Source organism: Odocoileus virginianus, chromosome 5 (assembly GCF_023699985.2).
Source record: "Odocoileus virginianus isolate 20LAN1187 ecotype Illinois chromosome 5, Ovbor_1.2, whole genome shotgun sequence".
NCBI lineage: Eukaryota > Metazoa > Chordata > Mammalia > Artiodactyla > Cervidae > Odocoileus > Odocoileus virginianus.
Window position 1 is genome coordinate 78,214,397 of NC_069678.1, and position 22,422 is coordinate 78,236,818.

General features: G+C 45.6%; 2 protein-coding genes across 8 annotated transcripts in view; both read left to right on the forward strand.

The window, feature by feature from the left end:
* Positions 1-8,032, forward strand: part of BEND5 (BEN domain containing 5) — a 48,808-nt gene extending 40,776 nt beyond the window's left edge. For all 4 annotated transcript variants that reach the window (XM_020876885.2, XM_070468188.1, XM_070468190.1 and 1 more), the window contains one exon: positions 7,499-8,032. In XM_020876885.2, coding sequence (XP_020732544.1) covers positions 7,499-7,656 — 158 coding nt within the window. In that variant the 3' untranslated portion in view covers positions 7,657-8,032. The remainder of the gene's footprint in view (positions 1-7,498) is intronic.
* Positions 1-22,422, forward strand: part of AGBL4 (AGBL carboxypeptidase 4) — a 1,425,416-nt gene that overhangs the window by 1,201,017 nt on the left and 201,977 nt on the right. The gene's annotated exons all lie outside the window — the stretch shown is intronic.

A 22,422-nucleotide genomic window follows, 5' to 3' on the forward strand; every position in this document is an offset into this window, starting at 1 on the left:
AATGATGGAGCCTAATTTAGGTGGTCGCCCTGAGAAAGAGCCCTTCCTGGGGACACAGCCCCACCTCCCCAAGGGGTGGCCAACCTCTGATTCTGCTCCACTTGTTGGAATGTGACTCAGCAGGTTCCCTATCACTGTCACGCCACGGTATAAAGTCATCTGCCATGTGTCTGCCTCAGACATTAGTGTGACCGTGTCAAACTCACCTCTGTGTCCTCCTTGCCTGATACAGGACCTGACGCCCTGGTAGCTCAGTCAGTGAGGGCTGAATAAACACTACCCTGGGACCTGCAAGCCATCCCCCGATTGACTGTTCACACAGTGTCTTGTGAACCAATTTCCCTCCATGTCCAGTGTCCTCAGCTGAACACTTACCTCTCAGATGGTTAAGAGGGCTGTTTGATAGCTTGGGTTACAGTTACGCCGCAGGTATGAAAACAGATTGCCATTCTTTCCTGAGCTGCGCCGTGGGGCTGGCCTGACTTCGTGATGGTCATATCATTGAAGTTCACGACTGCTCAGTGCTTTTCAACTTTCAGGCCCCTCCCGACTGCTCCCAGTGAGAGGCAAGGGAAAACAGAAATTTGGAAAGGAATATCAAAAGCTTGGGGTTGAGCCCCAGCTCTGCTTTGCCTTAACTCTGAGCTGACCCCAGTTCTGTTTAATTTTGTTTCCCCAGGCCCAGAGCAGTGCTCATACCAGGTAGATGCTTGATGTGTCCTTGTGTAAGGGCAGGATCGTAGCCCATGCCCAGGCTGCCCAGTGGACACAGAGACATTATTTATGTGCTTTGGACCCCGTGCAGATTGATGTTCTTTGTAGCTGATCTGGTCCCCAATACTAAGGGACAATCTAGAAGAAAACACCTTAGCCATATGGCTTGGGGCCATTACAGACTTACTGTCTTCAGCCCCACAGGCCACGCCCTCTAAGTTTCCCTCACTCATCCACTCCTCAATTTTCCAAACCCTCTTTCAAGCTTCTCTACTTTTCCCGTGAGAGTCCACACCTCTTTTTTCAAAAGATGGCCTTGTCTCCTCCTTCACAGAGAAAAGAGAAAGAAATCTCACAGCTTCGATCCACCACATCTACAAACTTACCTGGACTCCCCAGTTTTATGCCTCATGTCCAAAAGATGGACATGTCTTCCTTGTCTTATTTGGGACTGGTCATTCTCTCTTTCTAAGTTTCAGCCCACCTGCCTTCCTGAGTACATTATTCCTCCTACTCGGTTGGTTCCTTCCCAGTGCCATTTAATATACTTTGGTCACTCATTTCTTACAGAAGCAAGTAAAACACTCCCCCAGGCCACCTCCACCACCCAGCTGCGGCCCTGTCTTCCTTTTCACATCCAGGTTTCCCGAAAGAGTTGCCAACACTCAGGGCCCGCGTGCACTAGCAATGCCCCTGCCGTCCTGTCTGACTTCCGCTCCAGCCCTCTGTCCTTGCCAAGCTTCCCTCCGGCTCTTCACCCCTCCAGGGCAGGACTCCACCTCCTCCCCAGCGCGTGTGACCGCTCCTCCTTCACTGAGAAGCCCATCGTGCCCGCTCAGGCCTCCTCCTGCCTGTGGCTTCTCATCCCCATTGTGGGCTCCTTTCCCCCTGCCCTCTCCTCCATCTCCAGCCCTCCTCCCTCTCCCTCCACAAAGCTAACCTCTGCTGCTCTCACTCCGCTTGGTTCCCATTGCCCCCGGCATGCACACAGCCCAGGGTTGAAATCCACACTCATGATCTTGGCCGCTGCCTGGTGATCTGCCTCTGGTGACCCCTCCAGCCTCATCTCACACCACACTTCCCAGTTCCCACTGCACTCTAACCACTGATGTCCTCTCCCAGTTCATTCCTGTCCCCACTTCCTGCCACGCCCTTCCTCTGGTCTGCACACTCTGCCTCTGTGTCATTCAGAGAGGCCTTGACTTCCAAGTCCTTGACTTCCAACTGTCCAGGCTGATGAAGTAGCCTTGCCATCGCTCTTTTAACACATCACCCTCCCTAAAGTCTGCACTGCATTTCTTATTTATTTGCTTGATGACTGACATTCTTCCCCACCCCCATGAAAACTTGAGCTCTATGAGATTCTTGCTCAGGGCCAGTATGTTGTAAGTGCTTAATAATATTTATTGAATCAGTGACTGATGGCAAATATATATTTGACCTCAGTTCACACTTTGAGGTTCCTGACCCTTACATTCAGGTGCCACTGGTCATCTCCTCCTAGATGTCTGCATTACACCTGCACATCTGCACCCCTCACTGCTCTCTTCTTCCTTCACCCCAGAGCCTCTGACCTGTGTTCACCGTCATGCTGAAGGACACACCACCACCTTCCCGGGACCCAGAGATGCCTCATTCCGCACTCCTTGTTCAGCTCACTCTCCATCAGTTCTGCCCCTAGATACCTTTTAAACCATCTGCTTCTCTCCATACCCATTGCCGCTTTCTTTTCTCCCCTGCCTTACCCCAGCAGCTTCCAGACTCCTCTCTTTATATGTAATCAGAGTGATCGTTCCAAAACCAAATATGATCCTGTTACCACCACCCCGACACCTGGTGCCCATTATTAAAGGGTAAACTTCTTATATATGCCGTCTTTGAGACTCCATGGATTGTAGCCCACCAGGCTCCTCTGTGTTTGAAATTTTCTAGGCAAGAATACTGGAGCAACTTGCCATTTCCTACTCAGGGGGTCTTCCCAACCCAGGGATCGAACTCACGTCTCCTGCTTTGGCAGGCAGATTCTTTACTACTAGAGTCACCTGAGAAGCTTCTTACCGTGTCATAAAAGCGCCATAATCTGGCCCCTGGCCTGGAGCTCCAGCTTATTTTTTTAGCATGTTGCCCTTGAACTGTAAGTTCTTACTATAATGAGAGGCTGTGTTCCAACAAGCCTTGTCCTCTCTCACATTAGGGAGTTTGCAGATGCTGTGTCTGGCACCAGAAGCATAGGTCAGACAGCCCACCTGACACCTGGGCTGCTCTGCCCACCCAGCTGTTACTCACTGCCCAGGTGCGCTTACGAGAACCTTTCTTCAGGAAGCCTTCCCTGACCTCTCAGGGTAGGGAGATGCTTCTGTTGTGTGTCCTAGGGCACCTTGCGCCTGCCTCTGTCCTCTTCTGTCTGTATCTTTGCCTCCTAGGTACCTGGTCAAATAACCCTTTAGAGCCCATAATACTTGCCATACCAGTGAATAAGAGGGAAATTGACTTACCCAAGGCCATACATCTGGTTCGATCAGAGTTGAGCTGAAGTGGGCTTTCAGGCTTCCCCAGGTCTCCAGGGGTTTCTTGTCTTACTGAAGTACAATGTCAATTTGTTTTTTGTTTTTTTGGTTTTTTTTAACTACAGCCCAGAAGGTTTGAAGTCTGTCTCCATTGCAGCATGCACTCACCGTTTTTAGCCTAATTATTTGAGGTGGCATTTGACTGGTTCTTCCCATGCAGGCTGTCTTCTGGACTGAGATCGTTTATGTTTGTTTTGTATGACTTTACCACATTTACTCACATTGGACATGTCAAAATGACAAAAGCCTTGGTGCTCACAGGGTTGGTGAGGACTTTTTCTTCTCTTGGGTTTGAAAGTCATTCTTCACCAGGTAACTGGGGAGTGGGGTGAATGCTGACACTGCTTTAGAAAGGTGAAAGCAGGAGGGGTGGAGGGGCGTCTCGCTGTAATGACAAGCTCCAGAATGACAGTTAAACCCTTATTAAGGTCAAATGACCTTTTGCAGACTGTCTCAGTTTTCAAATGAGCCACAGCATTGAGTTCTGGTTAATTTTTATAACTTTTTTAATAGGACACATTAACGCTGTTATAAACCTTGTTAATTAAGCAATAATCTCAAACGCTCCCTCGCAGAGGGAGACATTCCCGGCAACTGCAGGTGATTAATATCTGGTGCCTAACGAAAGCCTTTTAATCAACCTCAGGGGCTATTCAGCGCTCTTACCCCCAGGAAACGAGAGTGATTGGTATTCTGTGGAGGCTGCTCTGGAAACCTTCCTCCATCTGCCCATTTCTCCTCCTGCTGCTTCTCAGGGCCGACACACCCACTCCCCTGCCCCCTCCTCTCTCCTTTGCCTCTCCACCCGCCCTGTTACCTTCCAGGGAACTAGAGCCCTGCATCTGGAAGAGTCTCCTTAGATGATCAGATTTGACCTGCTTTCAGACCGTGAGACTGAGACCCAGGGAGGTTCCCACTCGAGGTGGCCCAGCAACTAGGGTTAGAGCCACATTCAAATCCCTGAACTTGGAGACACCCCTCATGTGATTCACGTTCCAGCAACATCACTGCAATTGTCTGCCTCACCCTGGCCCAGGGCTGGAGAGGGAACCCCCAGGGGTCTAGTTTGTAGGAGAAACAGTGTGGTCACAGTTTTATTGGATTGTGGTCAGGGATTTGATAGGGAACAACCCAGATGAGTCTGGAGCACCAAGAGTGTAGGCAGAGTGGGGTCTCTGGCTCAACCTGGGAGATTCCAAGATGAATGAATCTAGAAGAATGAGTGGGATTTAGTCAGGTGAAGGATGAAGCCAGGGTAATTGGGGAGGAGATGAGCAAAGACTCATTTGTGGGCCCCCCTGGAGTGGGGTGGGACGTGGAGTCAGCAGAGGTAGGACTGGAGAGACAAGGCTACCTGCCTTCTCGTCTCAGTCCCCGTAGAAAGGCCAGCACAAGACAAAGTGCAGGTTGGTCAGGAAGTAGTGAAGGTCAGCTGAAAGCTTTTAAAGCCTTCTCCGCAGGGAGGAGACATGCTTCAGAGAAAGAAGGCCTACAGCACACACACCCGCAGCCTGACTGGCAGCAGGAGGCAGGCTGGCTGTGTGCCCAGGGAAGGGCTCAGAGCAGAGACCACGGGGGATCTTGCCCACACTTAACTGCTCTCCAGGCTTCGGTCTTGTCTCCTGTGGGCAGAGGAGTTAGCACAAGGTAGTCTCCGTGATTCCTGCCAGGGTTGATGCTCTGCACCACTGACAGGATTGCCCACCCTGTACTGGCCTGGTAGACAAGACTTCATGTGTGTGCAAGCATGTGCCCAGTCCTGTCTGACTCTGTGACCCCATGGACTGGAGCCCACCAGGCTCCTCTGTCCATGGAATTGTCCAAGCAAGAATACAGAGTGGGTTGCCATCTCCTCCAGGGAAGACTTTGTTCATCCTCCCTAGCAGTTCCTCGAGACCGGGTTGCCATTCCTATTTTATAGACAAGGAGGACCAGGTGCAACAAAGTTAAAAATCTTGCTTAGGACTATATACCCCAGTGGTTCATTCCCCACTCACAACCGTAGTCCCCTTATGTGCAGAATTATCATGTCCCCTCAGGTTTCCTTAGAAAAACATTCATGCATCCATTTATTCATTTAGCAGGCATTTACTTACTCTTGCCCCTGTGCCAAGCACTGTGCTAGACCCTGGGAGCAAACAGTGGTATATACATATACATAAAATAACCGTGACAACCCCATACAGGTATAGTGTTCCTTACAGTTTGACAAAATCTTGCAGATTGCAAAATGTTTGTGTCACATCCTTCATGGCAGCCTTAAAAAAGATCACATGTGGTTTCTTATCCTTGTTTAGTAGATGAGGAATCTAGGGCAATGATTTGCCTCAGGTCCCCAGGCTAGGAAGTAGGCCACCATCAGGCCTCAGTCAGATTCTGTCCGAGGCTCACTCTCTGCCTCATCTCAGCAAAAGCTGAGTCAGTGCAAGTGGCTGTCCTCAGTCTCATTAGTGATCACCTCCCTGAGGCACCACTTCACACCCCCCCGGTGGTCAAAACCTTAACAGTCAGTTAAGATGTATGCATACTGAACTCTGAGGGCTTCCTGGTGGCTCAGTGGCCAATGCAAGAGATGGGGGTTCCATCCCTGAACCGGGAATTTCCCCTGGACTAGGAAATGGCAGCCGACTCCAGTATTCTTGCCCGGAAAATTCTATGAGCAGAGGAACCTGGTGGACTACAGGCTATGGAGTCACAAAGTCGGACATGACTGAGTGTGCACAGACACACACACACACAGCCCATGTGGCCCCATGGGCTGTAGCCCACCAGGCTCCTCTGTTCATAGAATTTTCCAGGGAAGAATACTGGTGTGGGTTGCCATTTCCTAGTCCAGGGGGACTTCCCAGTTCAGGGATGGAACCCATGTCTCTTGCGTCAGCAGATTGATTCTTTACCAGCTGAGCTGCTGAGCCACCAGGAAGCCTTCAGAATTCGGTGTGCATTCACTCTAACGCAGGGCAGTTTCGGCCAAGGCCCGTACTGGGCATTTCCTGTCCATCTGCCCCAGGACACACGGCCTAAGTGCTTGTAATTGCAGAACATAGCAAACAATCCAAGTATTCACTGACAGTAAAGTGGTTCAGTCAGTGGTGGATTAGTCGGATGATAGAACACTACTCATCAGTGAAAATAAATGACCTGCAGCTATACTTACACTTCAGCATGGGTAACTCTCAACATTGAGTGAAAAGAAAGAAAGTCAGATGGATATACAGAGTAGGGAGACACTTGTAAAAAGTTCAAAACAGGGGAAGAGTAGACGATGTGTTATTTGACGATGTGTCAGTCAGTCAGTTCAGTCACTCAGTCGTGTCCGACTCTTTGTGACCCCATGGACTGCAGCACGCTAGGCTTCCCTGTCCATCACCAACTCCCAGAGCTTGCTCAAACTCATGTCCATCAAGTTGGTGATGCTGTCCAGCCATCTCATCCTCTGTCATCCCCTTCTCCTCCTGACTTCAATCTTTCCCAGCATCAGGGTTTTTTTCAATTAGTTCTTCGCATCCGATGGCCAAAGTTTTGGAGTTTCAGCTTCAGCATTAGTCCTTCCAATGAATATTCAGAACTGATTTCCTTTAGGATGGGCTTGTTTGATCTCCTTGCAGTTCAAGGGACTCTCAAGAGTCTTCTCCAGCACTACAGTTCAAAAGCATCAATTCTTCTGTGTTCAGCTTTCTTTATAGTCCAACTCTCACATCCACACATGACTACTGGAGAAACCATAACTTTGACTAGACGGACCTTGGTCGGCAAAGTAATGTCTCTGCTTTTTAATATGCTGTCTAAGTTTGTCATAGCTTTTCTTCCAAGGAGCAAGTGTCTTTTAATTTCATGGCTGCAATCACTATCTGCATAAAGATGTGTGCGTATGTGTTAACATGAAAAGAAAAAGAAATTCAGGAGAGCAGTTACCTCTGGTGAGGACGAGGAGAGGGTAGGATGGGGGAGGAGTGTCTTGGAGCTTCAGAGGGACCCCATTAAGCAGGGGCTGGGCACATGGGCGTTGTATCTTTATTTTTAAAGTGTAAATTTACAGTGTAGATCTCTTTTCTCAGTACATTTTGTGTTGAAAATTTTAAAAGGCAACCGTGCCAGCTATGTGAATTGGTACTTTGGAAGTATGTCAGGAGGCACATTTTCCTTTCTCTCCCGTAAAGATATGTACTTGAATGCACCATTAATCCTTGGCCTTCTTGTTTCTTTTCCCTGTCTAGAGTGTTTGTACGACAGAATAGCACAAGAAACTGTGGATGAAACTGAAATTGCACAGAGACTCTCCAAAGTCAACAAGTACATCTGTGAAAAAATCATGGATATCAATAAATCCTGTAAAAATGAAGAACGAAGGGAAGCAAAATACAATTTGCAATAAACTTTGGATTTTTCATAAAGCCTTCTCGTTTTCCTTGCTTGGCGTGTGATTTGCGGGCGATGGTGTTGTCCAGATCAGACCCCACCATGCATGGTGGTGTACGGGCCAGGAGCCAGGAGGGTTCTGGGGTCAGCCGGCCTGTTCTGAACTTGGACTTCTCACTCCAAAGATGGCAGATGGATTTGCTGAGATTCAGGCAGCAACCTGGCACCAGAGTTGTTCTGGGGATGGTGAAAATCCTGTCCTTTTGGAAGGGGATGAAGTGACTCTGAGTTGCCTATCACTCGGCCAAGAATTTGAGCTGATATTTTTACCATTCAAGGACTTCTATCTTTGTTCCTCTATTTTGTTCTATAATAAAGCTTCATTAATTCTTTGCTGTAGACAATCTTTATCCTCATTTATTTAAGGATGGATATTAAGTGTACAGTGGATGTGACCAGTGTCCTTTGAGGGGCAGAACATTCAGGCTGAAGGAAAGAAAACTCATAATGGATGTAACTGCTGTCTGCAGATTTGAAGGGCTTTCTTGAAGCAGATTACTTTCTCTTACCTCAGGGGACAGATCTAGGTCCAGTCACCTCTCCATCAATGTGATCTGAGGCTCAGCTTCCCTGATAATTTGAGTCAATCTGTAGAAGAGTGTGAGGGGGTGGTGATATTAGATGTGGTTCAGGGTTACCTTCAGGAAGTTGGAGGCAACATCACCTGGTGTCGATTCATCAAGTGATCTTTCAAGTTGCATAATTTGTATCTCTTTCAGTACCTGCGTCTCTAAAGTGCCTGGTGCACAATCAAGCAAACCACATTTGATCTTCCTGTTGATTTTCACTTCCTTTCTGTAATGCCTGTTCCTCTGAAGTCAGCATCGGCCTTCCTGGTGGCTCAGCATGTAAAGAATCTGCCTGCAATGTGGGAGACCTGGGTTCGATCCCTGGGAGGATCCCCTGGAGACGTGAGTGGCTACCCACTCCACTATTTTGGCCTGGAGAATTCCGTGGAATGTATCTAGTCCATGGGGTTGCAAAGAGTCGGACACAACTGAGCAATACACATGTGCACACACACACATATATATACACATGCACACACACGTGTGTGTGTGTATGTATACCGCTCAATAAATACTGGCAGTCATTTCTGGTTATTGACTTTTAAGCATTGGCTGGAAAACTTGGCATCTGGTTTCTCTAATGCTTTATCCACTAAGCCATTAGATCATTGGTGGTCTATAAGCAAAAACTCAGGGTCATTAGGGTGAATAGTGGATGTGGCTACTTTTATGAGAAGTTTTATTTTAGTACATAAAATAATTATCTCTGATATGAAATATTATATGCTTGCTAATAGGTTGTATAAGTGAATTTCTGTGTATGGTGTTTTCCCAGCTCTCCACAGACTAGCAATGTGATCTTGGACACTTAATTTCTCAAAGTCCTTGCCAGTACAATGAGGAAAATAATGCATACCATGCAGGCTATGTGGATAATTAAATAATAACAACAACAATAACATACTTAATATGTGCCAGGACTTTTCTAACTGTTTAGTATAAATTAATTGATTAAGTAAGCAGAGTTTGTGACACTTAGTAGAAATCAATAAATTCTTGTTATTAAGATGTGTTCATTTAAACAGCGGGGGCAGCTTGGGCATTAGTAGTGTGGAATGCATGAGAGTCTGGGGAAAAGCATACATCGTATTTGAGTTTATCCCCTTTCCTCCCTCAGCATGACAAACCCTGAGAGGCTCCATGCATTTCCCTACACAGACTAATATGATATGATACCTGCTTAAAGGTACTTTTAGATTGAGAGTGTGGCGAGAGTCATGGAAATACATGTTTAAAATGCTGTGACGTGGAAGTGCTTTAGATAATGCCCATGGGGTCACCAGCTTATACATCAGGGACAGAACAGGGTTGTGAGGGACTGTGGGGTCTGAGTTCACATCGTGACTTTACCACTTTTCAGAAGGTCACTTGACCTTTCTGGAGCTTGTTTCTTCTAAAGTGGAGGTAACAATTCCTAACTCAGCACTGTTGTGGAAAGTAATCTGGGTACTATCTGGAAAAGGAGCAGGCTAATATCTGGTAAATGAGCTCAAAGAGCCATGCAGATGTTATTGATCCTTAGCTTGTAAGGCAGAATAAAATCAGACATGGATGTGACAAGAAAGGACTTAAGAGCTGTTTCTGATGAGGAATCTGGATGAGTGGGGCAGGTGTTTTTATACACTAGTTAGACTGAGACTTTTTGGGCACCTATTGTATACCTGATGCACTGTGACTCATATGAGGGCAAGGCCACTGTTCTTATATTCATACAAAAGAGGAAATGGGCTCAGAAAAGATTAAATAACTTTTTGGCTAGGGTCTCAGACTTGTCAGCAGTGGAGCTGAGTCAGAATCCAGATCTGGGCAAAATCTTCCCTTTTACTTCCACTGAAAGCTGAGTGGAATATTATGGTCTGGGCTGAGACTCTAGCCATGTAATCTCAAAGCATGTTTAGGAGAGTCCCAACATCAGTAACCAATTAATGGAAATTGGTCTCATTAATTCAAGCCATTTGTAGAGATGGGAAATGATAGCACCATTCATGAGGATCTACAGTTTCATTACGTTCAAGTATATACACAAAGCTCAAGATCATTTCGTGTAGCAGGGAGTTTCCCAAACTTGGCCTGTCTTAGGAATTTGCTGAGGAACTTAAAATACAGATTCCTGGTCTTTGGTTTAGAAAGCTGGATTCAGTAGATCTGGGATAGAACTGGAAACATGTATTTTAACACTACTGCCAATATCTGCCCCAGTGGCTCAGTGGTAAAGAATCCACCTGCCAATGCAGGAGATACGGGTTCTGTCCCTGGGTTGGGAACATTCCCTGGGTAGGAAATGGCAGCCCACTCCAGTATTCTTGCCTGGGAAATCCCATGGATAGAGGAGCCTAGCTGGCTACAGTCCAGGAGGTCGCAAAGAGTTGGATATGACTGAACATGCACACCATACACCAGGCCATTTTTGAATAACACCAGTCTAGTAGACTCATTAGAAGTCCTACTTTAACAAAGGAGCAAGAATATTTCCTAAGTAAAAAGACACGTGCCTTCTAAAGTGCCTGGCAATATTTGAAACTGAGAATAAATTTCCTCTTAAATAGCTGAGGATCTGCCTGCAAACTTTGTCCAAAGTTTCGCTTCCATGCTCACCAAATGCTGTGGACATGATGCAGAAGGTGACTTTCAGTGTAGGTGTCAATGATTTCCCCTTGCTTTTACCCTTAGAGTCTTCTTTTTGCTTCCTCTGACAGGCCAGTGAGCGTGGAGGACAGAACAGTCAATCCTGAGTTGGCAGAGCCTGAATTGATGAGGTTTGGGCCCTGTCTTCAGAAGCCCCAGCCACAGGGTCTCTGTTGCCAGACCAAACAGAAAGGTGTGGCTTATTTTTACTTTCTAGATGAGGTAAATAGCAATATTAATGACTGTTCTGTGCCCATGGGTTCCTTAGATGCATTTCTAAATTATGACTTTTTTTGGAAATTATGAAAAAATAAATATATAGAAATCTTTGGGAAAATAGGAGAAACATTCCAAATTGCACAGATGCAAGCATTGTGATGTATTTCTTCTAGTCCTTTGTTCAAGAGCATAAATGTGTATTTTACACACCTGTGGTCGTAGCATATGATCAAGTTTATATCCTTCCCTTTCTGTTTAACATATTTCCCTGCTGCTCCATGAAATGTATAAGCATCAGTTCGGACATCCACCCAGTGAATGGACATCAAGCAACAGCTGGGTAAACCACCTGGCCAGCTGTGGGGCCAACCCACAGAGCTGCCAGTCCACAGAAGGCCTTTCTGCATACTTGGACCCAGTGCAGTGATGGATTGTGCTTAAGTTTAGAAGTTCAATGCATCTGAGGTCAGGCCCAACTCTAACACCTGGTACCTCACTTGAGACGAGTTCCTACAGCTTTCTGAACACTGGCTTCATCTGTAAACTATAGAAAGTAGTATCTAGTTTGGGGGTTGTTAGAAGCACTGAGGATGTAATTAAGGTACCCCAGCGAGAGCGGATGAATGGCCACCAGTGTTAATGTTGGTCTTCCTCTCATCACACCCCTTCAGTCCTCACCTGTGTGTGTGCCTATCCTGTCTCTGACCTGCTCTGACCTCTTACACGGTGACCTTGGCTTTAAAACCTGCCTTTGGCCCTCCAGACATCCTGATCTCATCCCACAGTGCTCAGTACTCATGGGCTTTTTCCTGTGCTGGGCAACTAGGCTCACAGTCCACCTTCCAGCTTTATTTGCCCACCTCAGCCTCCACCCTGCCACTAGGCAGCCCATTGCCCTTCCTTGAATTTTTAGGTTGATTATAAATAAAACATCTATGAAGATTTTTGTTTGCCTAGATTTCCCCTTTATACTTTTTGTCATTTTCTTAGGTTCATTTTACCTGGGTCAAAAGAAATAACAAATTCTATCATTCTTGATACATATAGTGGGCATGACCATGTTTTAAATTATTTTGCCAACCTAACAGTGAAAATTGGTACCTCATTCTAATTCCTTTGGTTATTTCTGAGTCTGCACATCTTTCCAGAATTTGGTTTCTTGTTTATACAAACTGAAAGCTTAACTTGTAAGAATTTCCAGCAGAATTCATTTCATTTTCTGTATATAGTTTTCTCTGGATCAATGTGTTTGTTTACCTTGGGCATATTTTTACTTTTATATCTGCAAATAGACATATCAACAGATCTTTTCATCACTTCTATTGAAGGGATGAATCAGTTTCTGCCAAGCAGCTTCATAGGCTCATGGAACCTAAGGGTCAAAAGTGAACGTCAAGGTCCTCCATCCAGATCTCCTCTTTACTGAAAGCAAATGCCTTTCCACTGTGCTGGAATTCCTCCAGGCATGGAGAATTCATCTTCCTACCAAAGAGTCCATCCAATTATTGCCTTCACTAAGAAGTTTTTCTGCTTAGCTAAAAATCTACTTGACTGAAACTTTTGAGGCCACTCAAATTCTCTCCTCTGAAGTCACACAGAATGCTTCTGTTCATAACCCTCTGCAGAGTTGAAGGAGGCAATCTTGTTTCTTCTTGGACTAATAAATAGCTCAAATTCCATTCTGCCATTTCCCACCTAGGGAAGGTTGCACGGGAAATAGTGATGACTCTGGGGATTTCTCTGGCAGTCCAGTGGTTAAAACTCTGTGCTGCCAATGCAGAAGATGTGGGTTCAATCCCTGGTCAGGGAACTAAGATCCCACATGCTGTGAAGTGTAGCCAAAAGATTTTTTAAAAAAGAATACCAGAATAAAATGCAGGCATGGTAATCATTGTCAAAATAAAAGTGATGCCCGGAAATCAAAGAATTAAAAAAAAAAAAAAAAGAGTTAACACTCTGGACTTAGATAGCCCTATGTTAAAATCTTGACTGCTACTTATGAGTATGTGACATTGAAAAAGTTCTCAATCTCCCTTAGCTTTAGTTTTCTCATATTAAAAATGAGACTATGATACCTGTCTCAGTTCAGTCAGTTCAGTCACTGAGTCATGTCTGACTCTTTGCGATCCCATGGACTGCAGCACGCCAGGCCTCCCTGTCCATCACTAACTCCCAGAGTTTACTCAAACTCATATCCATTGAGTCCATGGCACCATCCAAATGCCTCACCCTCCGTCGTCCCCCTCTCCTCCTCTCTTCAATCTATCCCAGATCAGAGTCTTTTCCAATGTGTCAGTTCTTCAAATCAGATGGCCAAAGCATTGGAGTTTTAGTTTCACCATCAATCCTTCCAATGAATATTCAGGACTGATTTCCTTTAGGATGGACTGGTTGGATCTCCTTGCAGTCCAAGGGACTCTCAAGAGTCTTCTCCAACACCACAGCTCAAAAGCATCAGTTCCTCAGTGCTCAGCTTTGTTTATAGTCCAACTCTCACATCCATACATGACTACTGAAAAAACCATAGCTTTGACTAGATGCACCTTTGTTGGCAAAGTAATGTCTCTGCTTTTTAATATGCTGTCTAGATTGGTCATAGCTTTTCTTCCAAGGAGCAAGCATCCTTTAATTTCATGGTGCAGTCACCATCTGCAGTGATTTTGGAGCCCAAGAAAATAAAGTTTGTCACTGTTTCCATTGTTTCCCCATCTATTTGCCATGAAGTGATGGGACCAGATGCCATGATCTTAGTTTTCTGAATGTTGAGCTTTAAGCCAACTTTTCCCTCTCCTCTCACTTTCAGCAAGAGGCTTTTTAGCTCTTCTTCGCTTTCTGCCATAAGGGTGGTGTTATCTGCCTATCTGAGGTTATTGATATTTCTCCCAGCAATCTTGATTCCAGCTTGTGTTTCATCCAGCCCAACATTTCGAATGATGTACTCTGCATATAAGTTAAATAAACAAGGTGACAATATACAGCCTTGGCGTATTCCTTTTCCAGTTTGGAACCAGTCTGTTGTTCAATGACCTGTTCTAACTGTTGCTTCCTGACCTGCATGCAGATCTCTCAAGAGGTAGGTCAGGTGGTCTGGCATTCCCATCTCTTGAAGAATTTTCCACAGTTTGTTGTGATCCACACAGTCAAAGACTTTGGCATAGTCAATAAAGCAGAAGTAGATATTATTTCTGGAACTCTCTTTCTTTTTCAATGATCCAGTGGATATTGGCAATTTGATCTTTGGTTCCTCTGCCTTTTCTAAATCCAGTTTGAACATCTGGAAGTTCACAGTTCACATACTGTTGAAGTCTGGCTTGGAGAATTTTGAGCATTACTTTGCTAGCATGTGAGATGGGTGCAACTGTGTGGTCGTTTGAACATTCTTTGGCATTGCCTTTCTTTGGGATTGGAATGAAAACTGACCTTTTCCAGTCCTGTGGCCACTGCTGAGTTTTCCAAATTTGCTGACATATTGAGTGCAGCACCTTCACATCATCATCTTTTAGAATTTGAAATAGCTCAACTGGAATTCCATCACCTCCACTAGCTTTGTTCGTCGTGATGCTTCCTAAGGCCCACTTGACTTCACATTCCAGGATGTCTGATTCTAGGTGAATTATCACACCATCATGGTTATCTGGGTCATGAAGATCTTTTTTGTATAGTTCTGTGTATTCTTGCCACCTCTTCTTAATATCTTCTGTTAGGTTCATACCATTTCTGTCCTTTATTGTGCCCATTTTTGCATGAAATGTTCCCTTGGTATCTCTAATTTTCTTGAAGAGATCTCTAGTCTTTCCCATTCTATTGTTCTCCTCTATTTCTTTGCACTGATCACTGAGGAAGGCTTTCTTATCTCTCCTTGCTATTCTTTGGAACTCTGCATTCAAATGGGTATATATTTCCTTTTCTCCTTTGCCTTTTTCTTCTCTTCTTTTCTCAGCTATTTGTAAGGCCTGCTCAGACAACCATTTTGTCTTTTTCCATTTCTTTTTCTTGGGGATGGTCTTGATCCCCGCCTCCTGTACAGTGTCATGAACCTCTATCCATAGTTCAACAGGCTCTCTGTCTATCAAATCTAATCCCTTGAATCTACTTCTCACTTCCACTGTATAATCGTAATTATTTGATTTAGGTCATACCTGAATGGTCTAGTGATTTTCCCTACTTTCTTCAATTTAAGTCTCAATTTGGCAATAAGGAGTTCACAATATGAGCCACAGTCCGCTCCTGGTCTTGTTTTTGCTGACTGTATATAGCTTCTCCATCTTTGATTGCAAAGAATATAATCAATCTGATTTCAGTATTGACCATCTGGTCATGTCCATGTGTAGAGTCTTCTCTTGTGTTGTTGGAAGAGGGTATTTGCTATGGCCAGTGTGTTCTCTTGGGAAAACTCTATTAGACTTTGCCCTACTTCATTCTGTAGCCCAAGACCAAATTTGCGTGTTACTCCAGGTATTTCTTGACTTCCTACTTTTGCATACCAGTCCCCTATAATGAAAAGGACATCTTTTGGGGGGTGTTAGTTCTAGAAGGTCTTGTAGGTCTTCACAGAACCATTCAACTTCAGCTTCTTCAGCATTTTTGGTCAGAGCATAGACTCGGATTACTGTGATATTGAATGATAATGAATGGTTTGCCTTGGAAACGAACAGAGATCATTCTGTCATTTTTGAGATTGCATCCAAGTACTGCATTTCGGACTCTTTTGTTGACTGTGATGGCTACTCCATTTCTTCTAAGGGATTCTTGCCCACAGTAGTAGATATAATGGAAATCTGAGTTAAATTCAACCATTCCAGTCCATTTTAGTTCACTGATTCCTAAATGTCAAAGTTCATTCTTGCCATCTCCTGTTTGACCACTTCAAATTTGCCTTGATTCATGGACCTAACATTCCAGGTTCCTATGCAGTATTGTTTTTAACAGCATCGGACTTTACTTCCATCACCAGTCACATCCACAACTGGGTGTTGTTTTTGCTTTGGCTTCATCTCTTTATTCTTTCTGCAGTTGTTTCTTCACTGATCTCCGATAGCATTTTGGGCCCCTGTCGACCTGGGGAATTCATCTTTCAGTGTCCTATCTGTTTGCCTTTTTATACTCTTCATGGGATTTTCAAGACAAGAATACTGAAGTGGTTTGCCATTTCCTTCTCCAGTGCACCACATTTTGTCAGAATTCTCCACCATGACCCGCCTGTCTTGGGTGGCCCCACATGGCATGGCTCATAGTTTCACTGAGTTAGACAAGGCTGTGTTCCATGATACCTGTTTCACGGGGTTGTAGGTAGAGCTATATAAGAAAATGTGAGTGATGCACCTAGGCACAGTGTCTCTTAGTTCCCTAATCCTAAGAATTCGATCCATCCTGATTGCTCTCTTACAGATGTGCCGCTAAACCTGGGATTCAGGACTAGATGCTCTGGAAAGGGTCTGCCCAGTACTAACCAGGAGCCAGTTGTCATTTCTGGCTCCTGAATGGCATGTCTCTATTAGTGTGTCCTAACCTTGAATTAGCACCTTTAGCGATAGCCCCAGTCGCCTTATCTGTTGTTCAGTCGTTTCGGTAACAATAACAATACCGTGCCAAACCTACAGCCCTCACTCTCCCAGTTCTGGGCTGCAGTAAATGTGGTTCTTTTTGTTCCTTTTTTTTCTTCCCTTCTTCAGCTTAGCAGCTATGTATACCCTCCTCACCTCAATCATGTGTTCTTAAATATATTTCCGAAATGAAATACAGGATCTTGCATGCATCCCAGTTCCATTTCATCTTATTGGTTTTGGCCCAACATTCCAGCTGGTTGAGATCTTCTTTTCCATTTGTGTTTAAAATACAAAACAAAATTTAAGGAAAGCCAAAGCCAAAAAATGCAGCCATAATCCCCAAAACCTAGTCCAACTGTGCATTCACTGCTAGGCGCCCCTCCTGTCTGTCCAAGGAAGCACCTCTTTGCTCATGGCAGGCAGCCAGCCTCCCAGGATCCTGCCTTGTTCATTTAACATCATATGGCAGACATTTCCCCTTCTGCTGCCTGGTGTGTGTAGCTACCATTTTAATACCCTTCCAGCCACTGGCCTACAATTACCTCCCTATCTCTTCGCTGTACATTTTGTTGTCTCTCGTTTCTTACTATTAGAGATGATGCTGTCATGATCATTTATAGTTGTTTGTTTCTTAAATTTCCAGGAGTGAGCTAATTAGGTTAAAGGGCAAGAACCTTTTCACAGTCTTTTCTATGTTGTTGTTATATCTACGTTTGTTCTATTGCTCTCCGAAAGACTAAGCCACATCTCAAGCAAGGTGGACATGTATGTGTCAATTTCTCACAACTTCACCACTGCTTGGAATTTTTAAAGAAGTTTGGGAAATTCGCTTCCTATACAAAAGTACTTATCAACTTCTTCCTATGTGAATTGTCAATACATATGTTGGCGTGTTTGAGATTCTTAAGGAATTTCATTTTATGTTTTATTCTTCCTCCCAGTTTTATAGTATATAAATATAATCTTTTGTATCTTCACCAAGTTATCAATAATAATGTTTAGATCAATGAAAAGAAAAGAACCATGGGGTCCTCCACTAAAGACCCCACTTTTCCTCACTGATCACCTTCTCTGAGATGGATTATTCTCATAACTAGGGCGCTTCTACCTACATGTAATCAGGGAAGACATCTGAGATGTAATAGTTGAGTTTATACCTTAAGGATGAGAATGGCCGTGAGGAAATGATTTTTCTGTCAGTCCATCTCTCGCCTCATTCATCTTAAACATGTTGAGTATCTAGTCTTTGCCCAGCACTCCAAGAGGCATTGCTGATTGGATCCAACCAGGAAGTCACATCTCAACTGTGGCTCCAAACCCTTTCCACCATCCCAGAATGCACTCTTTTGGCTATATGTGATCTGGTACCCAAGGATTTGGTCATGTTTCCATTTCTTTAGCTAATTGGAAGAGAGAGTCAATATTCTAACCTCACCAACATCTATATCCAGAAGTTCCCCCATGAGTAATTATGGAATCATCTAGTCATTTTACAAATATCTGAATATCTACTAAGTGTCAGTCACTGATATGTCAGTGAAAACAAACACAGAAAAACTTAAACTCTAGTGGGAGTGGAATGAGATGGGTAGAAAGATTAACAGTAAACTTAGTAAGTAAGAGAATGTAGAAGGTGATAAGTGCCTTGAAAAAAGGAAAAAGTAGACCGGGGGAGGCAGATTGGGTATGTGGCAGGAAGAAGTGATGTGCCTAGGGAAGCTTCATGGAGAAGCTGAGAGCAGCACTGGGTCGGAAGTCCTGCCCAGGACCCCTGCCCAGGACCCCTGCCATGGGATTGAAAGTGAAGTGAAAGTGTTAGTCGTTCAGTCATGTCTGACTCTTTGTGGCCGCAGGGACTGTAGCCCACCAGGCTCCTCTGTCCATGGAATTCTCCAGACAAGAATACTGGAGTGGGTAGCCATTCCCTTCTCCAGGGGATCTTCCCAACCCAGGGACTGAACCCCGGTCTCCTGCATTGCAGCAGATTCTTTACTGCCTGAGCCACCAGGGAAGCCCCTGCCCAGAAATGGAGGTATCTAAGGAGTGAGAAGTGTGGGGCATTAAATCTGTCCTGTCTCCCTGGAGCCTCACTTTTATTTCAAGATGGGCATTCATTCGTGCCTGGGTCATTAACTATGGTAAACCTATCCTCCCCTGGCTTGAAGACTCAGTTCACATATTTCCTCTAAGGACATTTTCCCACCACTTCCTAGAAGGACTCCTTTCCTTCCATAGTCTTCCAAATCTCCTCTCTTCCTTATCTCCCAGTCCCAGCCTTCCCAGCATCTTAACACTCAGAGCATTGCATTGTAATGTCTGTTTAGTTGTCTCTTTCCCTGAGACTGTCAGCAAACTGAAGGTCGGACTGTGTAAATTTATCTCTATACCCCTTTGTGGAGCCCTTACTGTATGCTAGTTGCAGGAGATATAGATATGGACAATATTTGTTTAATTAACTAGTATTTATTGAGCACTTACTATGATGCTCAATTTCTCACACAACCTTGTGAAGCAGATATGATGGCCACCTGCATTTCACAGATGAGGAAACTGGCTTACAGAGGTTGAGTAACTGACCCAAGATGGCACAGCTGTGACCAGGAGGAGCCGGGACTGGCAAGGAAGCAGGAGTGGCTCCAATGCCTGGTGTCCTAGGGACCATGATATGTGTTAACTTAGACCACTCGTGGACACAAGCTGTTTCTTCCGTGTGAACCTTCCCAGTTGCCTCTGGTCCATGACCACCTCCTTCTTCCTCCAGGAAGTCTTCAGCGCTCCCTCTCTGGCCGGGGTGGGGCCGCCTTCCCCTGCTCCGTGGCACCCTCTCATGCCCACTGTTGGTCTTGTCAGCCTGCATTGTCATTGTGCATCCGTCTTTCTCCTTGTCATTGTGCATCTGTCTTTCTCCTGGTGAGGCCCCCGAGGACCACTCTGTGTTCATCTCTGGGTCCCAGGCCCGGCACAGAGTCCGCTGCTGATGAAATGAAGTGCTGCCTAGAATCCCGGCTCCTGATGTCAACAGCTGTGGGAAAACAGAAACCAGAGAACTTCTTTCTGCCTGAGGGTTTAAGAACTTGAGGGATGAAAAAAGCCCTTCAGAGGGTGTTATGAGACCATCCTGGTCTTGTTCCCCTGGGATAGACTGTCATCAGGTCAAGAAAGGAGGAAAGGATTTGGCAGAGGACAGGTCTAAGGAATCTGACCTCACACTGCTTGGGTCTGACTCAGGGATCTTCCACTGAGCTCTGTCACCTTGGGCAAGTTATTTAATTGGTTTGATTTTCCATTCCCTCCTCTGTAAAATGGAAATTCCAGTTCCTAGAAGCATTAAGTGTATTGCTATAAAGGACTTAAAACAGTAGCTGACTCATACTGAGCACCATGTAATGTGAACAAAGGGCAAGAGGTGGAAGAAGGCAGCCGTTTGAAGGAGTGGAGATGAGGTTGGTATTGAGGGAGCCTCCTGGCAAGGTGGGCAGGGTTGGGATCCTGGCAGGGCCTTGGTCCCAGGCTGAGGTGCTGGGCTCTGGGGACCAAGTTCAGCTGCTGAGGAATCCTGCTGGCCGCAGTGTGGTGACTGAGGTGGAGGGAGAGAGAGGGTGTTTGTGGAATAACCCAGGTGAGAGATGGTGAGGGGAGGGTGCCCACTCTCCTTCCTCCTGAAGTGTTGGCATTGCCAAGTGGGAGCCAGGCTGTGAGCAGCACCCTGCAGCCATCCACGGGGAGTGCCCAGGGCTTCTGGGTCTTTATGCACCTCTGTGCCCTGGACCCACTCTATGCAGGCCCTGGTGGAGACTCAGCTGACGGAGAGGTGGCAGACCTCCCTCCAGGAGAGGGGGGAGATGAGAGGTGTCCAGAGACAGGTGCAGATTGCAGGCCTGTATTTGTCTCATGTCAGATCGTCTCTAAACACTTCCTTGGTGCCAAGGAAATGGTGTGGGTATGAAACGAGGTTACAGGTTTGGAGCTTCCCTCCACAGCTTCTCAGGGGCATGACCTTGACCATGGTACTTGACCTCCTGGTCCTCAGATTTATCAGGTATGGAAAAAGAATGACAGCATTTTAGGGCTGCTGCATAGAATGCTGCAGACATGGTAAGCGCATAGTAGGTGCTCACTGACAGGTGCTGCCCTCCCTCTCTGCATAATAAAAGCAAAGAGGACTATGCACTCAGTCAAGAGCATCTCACTCGCCTATGCTGTGGGTGGGCCTGGCACTTCCTTTCTGTGAGCCTTAGTGTCCTTAGTTATAAAGCATGCATGACTGTGCCTGCTCCACCAGCCTGTGAAGCTGCCATGGCCTCGCAGCATCGTGATGGCAAGGCAGGGCTTGGAAACACGAAGTGCTCCCAGTGGAGAGGTAGGTCCCTGACGTCCTTCTGTTCCCCTTTCCCCTCCCTCCCGTGAGGCAGCAAATCTCAGCCTGGGATACATCCCTTCCCAAAACTGGGGGGAATTCCTGGCCCTGAGTGTGAAAAATGTGAACCATTACTGAGAGATTATCAGTGTGGGCAGGAGGGAGGCTGGAGTTCTTCTTCCCAGTGGCCCTTTAAATTATTTTCATTTTGCTGACTCGTGCACTTTTCTGAGCTAAGGAGCTTTGGGAGATGGTTATAGGCCATTTATGCAGAAAACCTCATTGGCTCAAGTCTCTTAAGGGAGAAAGAGATTTAACCCTTTATAGCCCAGCCTGGTGCTGCTTCCCATGGGGCCCGGGAGGACAGGTGGCCTTTGTAGGATTGGGGCTGCCCTATAGGGAGTCTGGTCCCAAACCAAGTACACCCTCTCCAGATTTCCAGTGTCAGCCAGTCAAAAGCACAGATGGAAAAGAAACCCAGCCAGATTTGAAGGTAGCTTCCTGGGTTTCAAATTATGACTTTAAGATGGCTTGTTTTCCTTCTTTCTCTTTCATTCTTTTTCATTTTTCTTTTGTTCTTAAGATTGAGCATTTGACCTCGACTTCCTTATTCAGAATGAGAAGGAAGCTGACAGTAGCCCACCAATGCCTCTCCCCTCTGCCTGGGATCAGGGATCTTTAATATTGAGCATTTGACCTCGACTTCCTTATTCAGAGTGAGAAGGAAGCTGACAGTAGCCCACCAATGCCTCTCCCCTCTGCCTGGGATCAGGGATCTTTAAGATTGAGCGTTTGACCTTGACCTCCTTATTCAGAGTGAGAAGGAAGCTGACAGTAGCCCACCAATGCCTCTCCCCTCTGCCTGGGATCAGGGATCTTTCCATTAGTGTTCTTGAGCTCCTCCTGTATGTTAGGATACACACTGAAGACTTCATGTAACTCATCATTACAACAAGAATATTAGGGATTTGGTGTTACTCTTTATTTCTCCTGATAAGGACATTGCAGCCCAGAGAGGTTAAAATTTTTGCACAGGATCACAGAGCTAGTAAGGTAGAGGATCAAGATTCAAATCCAGGTCCTTCTGAAGCCAAGTTCACTGTTCTTTCATCACAGCCTCCATGCCTTCCAGTAATCAGCACTGATGGAGCCAGCTGGGTGACAGACCCTGCACCGTGTGGCCAAGAGGAGTGTTCCTCCTCCCCAGGTCCGAGGCTAGCCATGTTCAAGGTTCACCTTCATATGCAAGGCTTCCTTTTAAAGCAATATGGGATGGTAGAAGGAGTGGAAACCAATGTCCAACAACAGGTTAATTATGCACATGTGTATGCACACATGCACGCACATGTGTGTACACACACACACCCCACATACATATACACTGATTTTCTTATTAGAGTAAAATG